Source organism: Strigops habroptila, chromosome 7, assembly GCF_004027225.2.
Source record: "Strigops habroptila isolate Jane chromosome 7, bStrHab1.2.pri, whole genome shotgun sequence".
NCBI classification, from domain to species: domain Eukaryota; kingdom Metazoa; phylum Chordata; class Aves; order Psittaciformes; family Psittacidae; genus Strigops; species Strigops habroptila.
The window spans coordinates 31,338,737-31,352,561 of NC_044283.2; the positions used below are offsets into that span (position 1 = coordinate 31,338,737).

The window sequence follows — 13,825 nt, forward strand, 5'->3', positions numbered from 1 at the left end:
CTGACCTCAGAGAGTCAAGGGTAAGTAAGGGTCAGTTAAAATTAGTGACAATCTCAAAATTTGGCTCAATAAAAGTTAGCATGACTCATTGCTTAATCTTGCCTATATCTGAATGACATATGTCAACCTGTGACTGTAGTATGAGAAAAATAAAGCAGGTTTACGAATAGCTTGCCTCATGAACCACCTGATCATATCTAACATCATTTCCAAAGGGAAAAGGAATTGCTTAAATCTAAACTCTACCTGCATTCAAATCTACAGTTCTGATTTCATTCACTGTAGGGGGGTTGGACGAGATGATCTTTGACGGTCCCTTCCAACCCAAACTATTATGATTCTATGATTTCTACTAAGTGCTATAAAGTGCCTTCAGGAGCAGTAAGGGACTCTAAGCTCTGAAGAGCTTGTTCTAAAATATCTCTGCATAAACTCATGCATAGATTACAAGGTTTTCATCTGAGCTCCATCTGTGTTTCTCCTGCCTAGTTTCCAGCTACTCAGACTTTCTGAAAAAGCAGTATATTTCACCCATAGTCGGGGGGGAAAAGAGTACAATAGAGCTAGCCTCAATCTTAGATTACATTCTGCTGATCAAAGGATTCAGAGAAAGACCCCCCTTCTTCTCTACCTTCCCAATCAGGAAAAGAAAGCCAAGCCAAACCGTGTCTTTAAATGGTCTAGAGGGAATAGGAATATGTTCATATCCACAAACTAGGAACACACATTGCCGTAGTATTTTGGAAGACGCTGAGGTTTTTTATCTAAAAACTAGCAGCATGCTGATAAATCAGCATTTATTGTAAAAACAAAATATTTAATATCAGAAAGAGACACTACTTTTTTTGTCTCATACATTTTTTCCAAAAAGTGCTCCATTTTTTCACCAAAACTACTGTAGACTATTGGAGAAGCGAAGAAATCATGTATGTACTGACACATCAGGAAAAAGCATATGTGGCATGGACAAGTGCTTTGCATAAGACGGACAGCTGGTGGGAGAGACTGGATCAGAAAATAGCAGGTAAAGAGTAAAAAAGAGCAAAACCAGGCTGGAAAGCTGAAAGCTGCAAGAGCTCAAGAAGCCAGAAAGAAAGCATTAACCAAGCCAGTCTGGAGAGTGGCATCTAAGTAAAAACTTCAATAATTTATTTGAAGCTGTTGCCCCCATCATTTATTTTTGCCTGATGACTGTGGTTGTCTAGGCTTAAAGAAAAGACTGCCAAGAGATTTATTTCTATGATTACAACCCCTTACATGGGGATAAATAAAGTTGGCCAGAAACTCCATTTTCAATGCAACACAGATGACAGAAAAAAGGAGGCAAAAATAGAAGTTAAAGGGAACGCAGATTAAGACCAGATGTAAGGCACTTTTTACTCAGAGAATGAACATGAAAAATGACTTATGAACAAGGTTGCCAGGAGGTCATTCAAGAAAAAAATGTCATATTAGGAAAAAGCATGGGTCAAAGCTTTATGCAGGCACAACTCCCATCAGTTTCAATGGGACTCCCACCTAAGGAAGAATGGAAAAGATATGACCTTGAAAGTGTTCAGAAAAACTGATGTGCCAAAACGTTATTCCTAAAAATACACACGTACCCTAATTTGTTTTCATTTTTAGTATAGATTACTTCTTGAATATGCTCTGACTGCATGACCTATTTTTAAATGCTTCTTGAATATGCTACCTTAATTCTTACCTCTCTAAGATGATTCAGTATCTTCAAATGCATGGCAGTAATATAAAAAAATGCAGAAGTTACTGCTACTTTTTCATGCTGTTCGTGACTCCACATGGGAAAGCTCTTTAAGATAATGCAGGATCAGTTCTGACTGTGGACTTAGACTTGACTAGGGAAGTGAGAGAGAAGCAAAGCTGTAGAGCAGATTGGTCATGCTGAGAAAAAACCATGCCTTGGAGCAAAACCTCAATCCCAGGCCTCTCCAAATCACTTTGCTTCCTGACACAACGACACTGTGTACAGCACAGAGATGCTATCTGATACAAAATGGCCTCTACTGTAGGATTTTCAAATAAAATGAAATTCTGAATTAGGAAAAACCATCTCAAAGATTTTTACTCTGACTACAGAGGTTTTCAGTCTGTGTGTTTGCTTCCTGTGTATTAGGTAACCTGAAAAAGAAGACGACAATTTAACTGCCAAGTTCCACCATGGTAATCACCGGGATGGCCATTACAATTATCACTGTGTACCTGGAAGGAGAAAACCTATCTATCTGGCAGCCAAGAACAAAATAGCTTTGCTCTCCTGTATCACCAAATTCTCCCCACTCCTTCAGGAGGAACTGTTCCCAATTCCTCTAATTGCTCATCACAAAAAAAGGAAGAAAGACCAGAAAACCCTCCCAGCCAGGAGAAAGCTACAAATTAAAGGTAAGCAGGGAATGTCCAGCTCAGGCCACATGTTCAGGAGTTTCTCCATTGTTTGCTGGTTAAAATTCATTGCTCTACAATGAAAGACTATCGAAGCAAGTTCCAGAAGAAAGCGGATCAAGTACCTTGGCATCTGACTGTACAAAGGAGTTTCAGTGATTCTTCAAGGGTAAAGGAAGACCACTTTCACAACAGTCTATGCTGCTCAAAAGGTTGACCCAAAGCCAAGGAATGTGGCCTGGCCCTGCTTACACATGTGAGTGAAAGCAAGAAGAAACTGAATCCTGGGAATTAGTGACAGGACTCTGACCAGCTTCAGCACTGCAGGCACGCAAAAGCTAAGTGAAGAGCTTGTGCAAGCCAAATGCCTGAGCCTAATGAGAAAAAAGGAGCACAGCTGGTATGGTTTGAGGCCAAGTGGAATATTTGAGCTTTCTTCACCCTGGTTGACCCCAGCTATCCATGTGTTCAGCATAATTCCTGAGGGTGAAAAAATACAACATGCAAAAGACCAAATGCTATCACTTCTTTTTTTTTCTTCACACAAAGATAATATAGTGTTGTACTTGTTAAACAAAATATAAAATAAGTGATCTTTTTGAAAAACTTGGAACAAGAAAACTTGGAAAAGAAAACTGAATTGCCAGCTGATGTGGTTTCTGTTCTATTTCATAAGCATCATGAAAGCTGTAGCTTTTATGTTTCCATCTCTGAAAAGATCTCCCAAGTGCAGTAAAATAATGCACAATCAGTCTGTTACACAGAGTTGGATGGTTGCATATGTAAAAAGAACCAAGCCAAAAATACCAAAATTATTACATTTAAGTAAAGACACCTTAAGCTCTGCATTGTAAAAAGTTTCCTCAGGACAAACGTGACAGGATAGGGAAAAATAATCAAGAAAAATCTAAACAAGTCTAATTTACTAAAGGACTGAAGTGAAATGGGAATACTGGAAAAGTGCTGAAAAAAATTATGAGGAATTACTCATAACGTTAGCAAGACAGTGAACAAATTACCTAATAATTTGGCTTAAGGAAACCCTATTTTCTGCTAAGATCTATAAAAAAATGGAATGTCAGGACCATATTATCGGATATAGCTGAGTAGCAGTTGTATAGTGGATGCAGTGAACAGTAACGTATTACAAGTGTACATAGCATTGCAATATGGTGTCAACATCGTAACACTAAGCTCATCCATACTACATTTTCTCTTTCAGTCTGTATCGGATCTCATTTATCTAGAAAAGGAGAAGAGAGCAACTGAGTAATTTCCTAATTTTTTGTGTGTTCTGTTGAAAATCATACCCAACAGCATTAATTTAGGGAAAAAACTGCTTCCTCAAGTTTGTAAGTCTTACTGCATTTGCCGAAAGTGTTTAGATTTAGTTCTGAAAACATACAGAGAATTATTGTTTTGCTCATAGCAGTAAACTGTAGTAGGGAGAAAGAATTCTGCATGTAGCCGAGGGACACTGAAAAGAAATGTATCTTTAAATTCCTCCATTTAACACAGGCTTTTCTGTTGCATGTTCAAAATTATGCCCTGTTCAGCAGGCTATTTTAGAGCAGCAGTACCATGCTGTTTCATTTGTGCAGGCCACAAAAGATTTGCATTAAAGGATTTGTAGGACTCCCTTTTCTCATAGTAGGGATCTGTCTGTCTCAGCAGAGCACACCTGTACATCACAAAATGTCAGTATGTATTTTCTGTTGCAAATAGATTATTCTTTTAGCTTACAGGCACTGATACATCAAATACCACCACTCAAGTCCACTAACAGCAGGCTGAGAGATTCCAGCCTTGACCACTCCAAAGCCAAATTTCCCAAATCCTCCACTCCAACCTCAGTCTCCTACTATGCATAAACAGAACTCAAAGAGTACCCTGCAGACATGCTGTCTTTATGATTTTCAGCACCATTTTGAAGTGCAATAAGTTTTAGAGTTACTACTTCAGACAACAGATGACAAGAGAGCAAATTAAAGTATGTGGCTATCCATGGATTTTAGAATTTATGACTTTATCCAGCTGCCTCTTTACTGAGGGTCATATTATTGAAAATAAAGTCTGGCATAGAAAATCCAAAGGAAGTCTGCCAATTCCAGGATTAGGGAAATATTTATATTATTATGGACTTAACAGAGCAATCTAAATCTAAAAGGAATAGACACAAAACTAGAAATCTAAAGACAAGCTACCTTTCCAATTAATACAATGAGTCAGTACACAGATCTCACAAGGGAGAAAGTGCCTTCCCACTCACGCAATGTGGGAAAAGTAAGGCATTTAGAGAAAGACTCGATTAAAAAAAAACCCAGACCAAACCAAAACAACACTACAACCAAACCAGAAATAAAGTGCACATTGGAAATAAACATATGTATGAAAATCAAGTTTCAAAAGTAAAAAAGCTTTCAGAATAAAAGGGCCCTAATGCGAAGGGAAATATAAAATAGAGAACTAAGTGAAAATAGAACCAAAAACATAAAAGACAAAATGTTAGTTTCTGAGTCTTTTCAAAACAGAGGAATTCTTTCAGTGTCTTAAATGGCCTTTGGATTAGGACCACTGGCTCAATCAGTGTTCACGCTTCAGGACATAAATTTGGAAGCATCTTACCAGATGGATCATGCTTTCCCTCACTTGCCTTTACACTGCCTGTTAGTTAGTATTTGGAATCAGATGTTTTGGTTACAAAATTAGAAGCACCACCAATCTGATCTAGTCAAATGAGTCCGGTGGTCACTTTGCAAGTCATTTGTCTCACAGAGGTCAGTATGCTCCTGGGCTTACTATAGATTAGATAGAACCAATAAATATTGAATTAGCTATTATTTAAATGGTGAACTATCCTATGGACATAGGCACAGAGTTTTGAGACAATGAATATATTTCATATTTTAACAGCTTTACCTGTTTTAAATGACACTTCCAATAGGATGACTAAAGATTAAGAACAGAGAGATGGCTGAAAAGGACCAAAAGCAATTTTCTGTCTCTCTGTTTTTTTTTTTTTTATATATTTATATGTCAGTATGAGAAATATGGCTCACGGAAGTAAGAAAACAGATCTAAGAATGGTGAAGAGATGCAGTTGGTTGTTACAGCACAAAATGAAGAAGGTATTAATGCCATCTAAGTTTCAGTAGCTTATTTAGGTAACTAAATTAGAAGCTTATGCACATGAAGAATAAATGGTGAATGGAGAATGTGAATTTAGTCTAACAGGATTCTGAAAATTTCTTTGACTACATCTGTGGAGCCTCTGTTCTTAAATTATATACCTAATGCTAAATAGTAAAAATCTCACCCTGTAAGTAGTGATGCCCAAAAGGAAAAAACAAACAGGAGAAAAAAACAATGCAAACTTATCCCAAATAACCAGAAACGTGACATTTCAGCTGCAACTGCACTCCAAATTTTTAGTTCTAATCATCTGCAACAAACAAGTTACTTGAAAAAACATAGTGGCATACCATCATTTAGAAAATATTTCATTATGCTGCCCATAGAAAAATTGCAACCCACTTTAACAAAATTGGATTTTTATGAACCATGTAGTAGTTTTACCTGTGCCACCTACTCCAAGCTCAAAAACAAGGGAGAAAAGTGTGATGACTTTGTGATATTTTGAAATCCCAGCAACAGGATGTAGGGTTTTGTCTACTGCCTCAGCAGAATAACACTGTTGGGCCAAAAAAATCTGTAATACAAATAAATTTCACATAGAAATTAGAGAAAGAAAATAGCTCAGTAGACTTAATGACTGTGATGTGCTCCTGTGCAGAACCTGCCAAGGTCGATTTGGCTCCTTGCTCTTAGCAGTGTACATCTAGTGCTTGTGTGGCAAATAGAAACAGCCAATGCCTTGTATGACTCTAGCTTAGTTTTTTTCTTACCCCTCCAGAATCATAGAACAGGCATCAGTACTACCAATTTCTATAATCACATCATAGAATCATAGAATGGTTTGGGTTGGAAGGGACCTTAAATATCATCTAGTTCCAACCCCCCTGCCACGGGCAGGGACACCTTCCACTAGACTCCCATTTGACAATTCCCATTGAATTGCACTTTGACAGCCCTCCCAGAGAACTGGCACTCTGAAAACCCTGAGTACCCTGAAGATCAGAAGTGAGACTTCCAACTCCAAGCCTAGAAAAGCGAGTTTTGTGGGGAGAAAAAAGAACTGACCTAGGACTGTCCTCAAGTCTCCAATCTCACTGCTGACTTGAAGGAAAGGCAGTTCTCAGATCCTCAGTAATCTCCTGGATAGACAGCCAGGGAAAACAGGCAAATTTTCATCAGAACCCTGCTGATGCTTTCACGGAACTTTAGCAACAACAGTAGCCTTCTGGGGCTCATTTTGGTCTGGTAAATAAGAGCGTGTCCATTTAAAACTCCTTAATTGAAAAGCTCCTGGTAAAGAAAAATAAAATTACAAGAGATGAAGAATGGAAAGAAGATGGAGTCCCGTGAAAACACTCTGAAAGAAGGAAAATAGCAGCACTACAACCTGATAAGCCTGAGAGAAAGAAACAAAACATCCACATCAGTGATCAAGAAAAAGGAAGTTCTGCTCAGGGAATAAAGCAGCAGCCAAAATCTTCCAGTATAGCAAGCAAAGTCTGGTATTCACACATATGCCAGTGGGAATGAGCCAAACAAAACCCATGATGTGGGGGAGGAGGAAATCCAACACCCAAAGAGCAATTCCATCTATGTGATTCTCTGAAATTAGACTGCAGTGTTTCTTTTTATCAGGAGTTAGCTTAATTTCACTAATAATGAAATTACCTTGAAACCCACCCAAATCAAAGACAGCTCCAGATCTCCTCTAGTCCCAAAAAGACATACTGTGTGACTTCAGTGATAAAGATGATAAGAAAATCAGGCTGACATGGGCAATCCCAAGCTGGATTGTAGGACAGTCAGGTTACCTATGAAAATATGAACTATGAGTGAGGTAAACTGCAAATGTTTTTTGGGTCAAGTTTGTGGTCCATGCTATAATCAGGCTGTGGTTCTGATGTCCAGTCAAATACAGCTAAAGTTTAAAAGTCCACAATTCTCTGAGGTGGGTTTGGAAAAAAAATACCTCTGAGTTGTAATTTAGTTAAAAAGGTATCATGAATGCACAATAACCATGATTTGCATGACTTTTGACCATTTTCTGACCAAATATTTTGAGAATAATGGCTGTTACAAGATTTTGTTTAAATCTCAACTCACTCAAATAAGCAGGTCTTTCGACGACTCTAATTCAAAATAAGTATTTTAGGACGAAATTCCAAACTGAGATTTTAAATCCAATCCCACATCACCTAGATATTTTCTGCATTCCTATTTTCATTTTATCCACCTCCAGAATGCCAAACCACAGAATGATTTTTGTCATGGTATATTACAAAGCTCATTCGTATTAAATTTATCATTTGTGCTCAAAGTTCCACAGCACAAAGATGGAATAAATGGAACCCAAAGAAAACTAAATGGCATTCTAAAAAGGGAAACTCCCTTACCGAGAGAAAAAAAATCCATAATGCACAAAATCAAGAGTCAAAAGTGTCCAGAATCAGTGTAGATTTCAATGAATTGCTTTGAGTATAAGCAGTCAAGTAGAATGATGTTTGAAATCATTCAACGTCACTGGTCCCAGAACATGTTAAACATTTCCTAACCATGATGTAAAGGGAGAAAACAGTTATGGAATCAGAAAGCACCAGCTGAGCTGTAAGGTGCATTGCTCTAAGCTATATACTTAGAGGAAAGAACAGAAACCACATTTACACAATATTTGAAAAGCAGAAAATCAACTTGGCACTTCAAAGAGGTTGCAGTAATGTGTCTACCATAAGCTGATAAAAGGCAAGGGCCATGCCAGCCTCACGTCTTCTACCTTTCCTAAATAGCAAACTAAATAAAAGTTTAGCCGAGTGCTAGGACCACTACAGTGCAGTGCCTGCGGCACTCCATTCCCTGGCTTGTAGGGGAAACAAGGAAACATCCCTAGCTGACACCTGATGTTGCCTTAGGACTGCTGCCACCTTCCTACATCACTGAAGTAAAATCAAACTTCTCTGAAAGGACTTGTAGCCTGAATATGTAGAACCTAACTACAATATCACCTCTTACCTCAACAGAAGGCACAAAGAGAGCAATGGTAGAAATACGAGCTTAGCATAAAGAAAGGTGGAGATCCATAACCCAGAGCACATAGCTGCAAAGTAAAGATTAGGTGTGCTGGGTTTAATTTTGCCATTGAGCTAGGTGGACAAATATTTTGCCATTTACATATGTCATATATAAAGTGGATGTAAATTACGTGAGTCTTTTGGTGGAGACATTGGGAAAACTCACATGTATTCTAAAACTTTTTGAATGAAAAGCGAGAACTATGGAACGGAAAATAGATTGAAACCAAAAGGAAACAGAACTCATTTACACACGCTGGAAATTTGTTTTGGAAAGTAGTACATCTGGTAGAAAGATTTGACATTATCATGAGAAATGGCAGCTTATCTTAAACTCTGCCTGTGAAAGGGATCACTGAAAGGAAATACCTTACCATATCGTCACAAAAATGAAAGCACTCAAGTAACTCCAGTTATCCCAAGTATTCTGTTAACATGAGACACTGAGCCAAATGAATTTCTGGACTAACTCCACTGAAGACAGCCCTACACCAGGGATAAATCTGATGTATTCTCTATTATAAGAAGGCCATTCAGTAGGCCTTCTGCCAATATATAAAGCCAAATGATATGGAACAGTGGTAAATAAAATCAAGTAACCGATTAGCAACAGTTCACAAAGTCCCTATGTGGAGTATACTTATCTTCAGAGCTGTTTATCTCTCAGCCTGTCCATGGCCATACGTATCTCTACATACATTAACAAGAAGTGCTGCTAGTCTGTGCAGCTGTGTTGCTTATTAATTTTTATGACTGTTAGGAGCAGTTTGACACATTTCGGGTTTTGACAGTTATCCAAAACTATCTTGCTGCTCAAGCCATACCATGGCAGTCAGTGGTTTTACTAATTTGTAATTTTTAAAATATTATTGGATTTATATATAATTCTATTCAGCAATGAGTGACTTTTAGCAACTCTTAAATGCATTCAAACTACAGCCTTCATACATAGGACAGCATTTACTTTGGGAAAATATCATTACTGAGTATGTACATACATACAAGCATGCAGTCTGTGTTCTACCCATAGTATAATGATATGACAATAGCATTCAGTACATAAAATAGTGTGTTAGGGACTTGGCCATCCAGGGAGGCCAGGGAAGGTCCAGAAAGTCTAGGGAATACCATTTCAAAAATAACGAAGAGAAGCAGTTTTGTCTAACAGACAACTGTCAAGAGACCTGGCTTCTCTTTCTGCTTTTACTTCCTAAGGAGACACAGCAGTTGAATTCTTCAGAACTAGACTTAAAGGTATAATGTCTTTTGGTGAAAGACTAGACAATGTATCATTAGCAAAATAGTTAAGGCAACAGGATGTGAAAGAACAGAATTGTTACGCACACGGTCTATTGGGAAAGAACCAGAATGGCTTTTGCAGCTGGAAATCCTGCTGAAATCCTGTGATGCTGCCACGAAGCACATGGGTAAAGGTGACCCAGAGGGCATAATATATTTAGAGTTCAAAATAATCAAAGGTTATTAGAGAAACTAAATTGCCACGGTACTGGAGGAAAGGTCCGTTTACAAACGAAGCTGATTAAAGGACAGGAAGCAAAGACTAGGGCTTAATGGTCTCTTTTCAGGTTGGAGAAGAGTCAACAGTGAAGTCCTACAAAGTCTGGTGCTGGGACTGGTTTTATTGAACTTCCTCAATGACCTGAAGTAAATAATATACACTGAAATCTTCAATTCTGTGGATGATCATAACTGTCTTAAAAAGTCAAATGCTTCATCTGTGGCACAAAAATGCCAGAAGAGCCTTGCCTTGTGTGGGCAAAAAAGTCACAGAAAGGCTTCAACATAGACAGACACAAAACAGTATGCCCATAGGAAAAAAAGCCTAAACCATATCTACACAACCATGGACGAAGAATTAATAGTTACCACTCAGGAAAGAGGTCTTGGGGTCACTGTTGACATTTCTCCAAAATTATCAGAATCTGGTGGGTTGTGAACAAGATTTATGGTGAAGGCAAACATGGAACTGTTATTGATCAAACCCTTGAAGCTAGAAGCAGGGAGTATTGAATAAAATTACTAAGAACTTTTTAATAGATACAACAAAGTAATTTTTTTTGTACAGCCATGATCTTCTGTAACTTGTTTCCATGCAGACTATGGAGTCAGAGGGTTGTCAGCATGTTTAGAAGCAGCTTTGGCAAACTCACACAGAGAGGTCCATAAATGGACACTAATGGAACTAGGAAAGGTTGGACCCTAATACAACTGTGAGGGTACGGAATGCGGCCAGGTTTATATTGCTCTCCTTCTGTCACTGTCAGACACAGAGTAGTGATCTAAATGAACTACTTGTCCAACTGGTATGGAATTTCTTTCTGCCTGTTTCATGACAGTTGTTTTATCAGATTTATTTTAATATTTATGATCCATCACTCACTACATTTATATTTCAATTTAAATAAAAAACAATTGCCAAGTCCTAATGGATGTCATGTAATATAGACTTTTTTACTGCCTTTTGAAGGAAAAGCTTTTATTTGGGGCAGGAATTTAATCTTCAGATATTATTAAGTTTATTAATTTTTTAAGTATGGGTTTATCTTGATTTTCCATTTTTCTGGATTTGCAACTCAAGGAAAGTGTCATTATTCTGAGATAAATACCTTTACAGTTGCTTTTCAAATTTCTCTCAGGACAAAATTGGAGGGAGTCGGGAAATGTGACACCAGAAATGACTACATGATACAGTGATAATACCCCTATATTCATATAGCTTTCCCTTACCTATTTTTACATTACTGGCACTGGAAATCATTTAGCATTAAATTCCAAAATGTAAAAAAAAAAAAAAAGAAAAATCAGTAAAAGCAAAACAAAAAAACCCTCATCACTGTTCTGGTGGCTGAATTAAGCTGAGATTTTTTTAGCAAACAAAGCAAAGATACCAGTTCTGCTAGGTAACTGTATATACACTGACTTGTCAGTGTACTTAGGAGTTATAGGAGAGATGAGGTATTTCAATACTGACTCACATTGAGTGTCCTGGATTTTCTACATTTATGTAGGAAATATGAAAGGATTTTTGTATCGCTTTAACCTTTAAACAATGCCTTCTAAACTGCTTTATTATATTAGAGATAACTTTTAGTATAGCTGTAATGTAAGGGAATACTAGCAACCAAGACTGCAGAATCACCTTGCACTGAGTAAGATTTCCAGTATCTTGAGTCATCAGTATAGTGCCTACTCACAGCTGTTGGATGCCGAAATGGGTTTTACATATTCATAGTAACATTTTAAGGGCTTGCTTGTAGAAAAGCTAACAGAGAAGCTTCCATTGCCTGGACTTGCCTGGGCCTTCCATTCACAGCAAATATGACCATTTATTTTTAGAATCTTTTCTACCCTTATTCATTATTTTCACTATTTTCGTCATTCATACTTTTGGCATTCTTCAGCTAATGGTCAGTAGCATCTTTGAGACAACTTTCACTGCTAATTTCCTACCTGCAGTAGGATACATTCTTGCTATTCTGAGATTCTTCCTTCCCACATAGGCAGATAATAGATCATGAAATGAGATGTGAGGAAAGGCAGTTGTTCCAACTGCGTACCTTTTTAATATATTTGCAGCTTAACACCTAAAGGCCCAAAAATGTAGATAAAGTAAGAAGAGGGCCCTCGTCTCAAATTCATGTCGTCATACTAAATATTGGTAATAAACAAATAGCCACAAATCAAACATAAATAGTCTTAATCAGGGGTTTGGGTAAAGTAAATACATAAATATATATGAAATAATATCCAAATCCCACTTCAAATTAACGTATTTGTTCATTTCTGATTATTATGTTTAATCTACAATATTTATGTGTCAAAATAGTATCTTCTTTTTCAGGACAAGATGGCAATTTTGTTAACAAGTACGGGCCTAATGCTGTCCAAATGTTGATATACAAACACTAAATAAAGTCGTCACCAGGTCTGAAATACTGGGATAAATAAAAGGCATCTAAGAAGCAGACAACAGACCTCATTTTGGATACCTAGACCTCATGAACAGCATCAGTGTTAACAGCAAAGACGGAATAAAAACCAGTCAAAATGCCCGACAAATCTTCAGCCCACATCGCAAAACAACGCGTATTTTGTGCGGATTTCCTAGCAAACTGGATGAAGAAAGCCCCGCATCAGCTATAAAGCCCGCAGAGAATGGCTGTGCACAGCCTCACGCCTCAGGGCTCCGGCCAAAGCCTCCTTCCAGCCGAAGCAGCAGCCAGCCGGAGGGATGGTGAGGTGCTGCCGGGGTGCTGCCGGAGCCCAGGCCGCCCTCCCGCCCGCCGGGACCCACCTTGGGCATCCGGATGTGCTCCATGGCGGCGGCCCCCAGCCGAGATCCTCATGCACCTCCCGCAGCCGGCGGGGAGGCGGCCACACGCACCCGGCCTCTCTCCTCTTTTCTCCTACCAGCCCTGCTTTTAAATATATATATATTTATTTTTAATAATATATTTATCTTTTATTTTTCCTCTCGTTTTCCGGCGCAGGTAGGAAGGAAAAAGGGAGGATTTATTCAAAGCAGATAGCGTGCTCCGATGCTGGCAGGTCAGCGGCTGGCTCCACCTCCCCGGCAGCTGCCATGCTGCCCCGCCGGCGGGGATGCTCCGCGCCCGCTCCGGTCCAGCCCCGGCCCCGGCCCGGCCGCACCCGCGGGGACCCTGCGAGGCACCCCCGAAGGGCACAGCATGGAGGTGGCTCTTGAGCGGTTTGCTGTCTTGCCTAAAATTACATCGCTCCGTCCTTCTCTTCAGGAAAGATACGACCAGAAACACAAAAGGGAGCTCTGTCTGACATCGCCTCCCCCTGTTATTTTTCTGTTCCCTGGTCCAGCACGTACAGTATCTCAAAGACAAAAGCTGCACTTACTGAAACTGAAGCACTGAATTTTGTTTATCTCCAGCTCTGCGTGTCTGTTCTGTAATTCACGGTTTTGCTGCATCCTCAGATTTGCACAAGGGGAGGTTTTTCATTACATCCAATTTTCAATCTTAAGCCTGAAATTCTTGTCCCATCTTTTGCCTTGCCTGGTCCAAGAGAGGCGTTACCTCTTGGACCAAAAGAAATGCTACAGAGGTGTTTCCCCAGCTTACCTGTGCAAAGATGGAGAACAGGTATCTCTAACTGTCTTTGAATCACTATCATATTCTGAGCACAAAGAGAAACTTTTCAGTGTATCTGCCAATGTGCAAATGGCTAGAGAT

At 38.9% G+C, this 13,825-nt stretch overlaps 1 protein-coding gene across 2 annotated transcripts in view; it reads right to left on the minus strand.

Moving 5' to 3' along the window:
• Nucleotides 1–13,459, minus strand: part of MTMR7 (myotubularin related protein 7) — a 44,449-nt gene extending 30,990 nt beyond the window's left edge. For both annotated transcript variants that reach the window (XM_030493175.1, XM_030493174.1), the window contains exon 1: nucleotides 12,916–13,459. In XM_030493175.1, coding sequence (XP_030349035.1) covers nucleotides 12,916–12,939 — 24 coding nt within the window. In that variant the 5' untranslated portion in view covers nucleotides 12,940–13,459. The remainder of the gene's footprint in view (nucleotides 1–12,915) is intronic.
• Nucleotides 13,460–13,825: the final 366 nt, after the last annotated feature.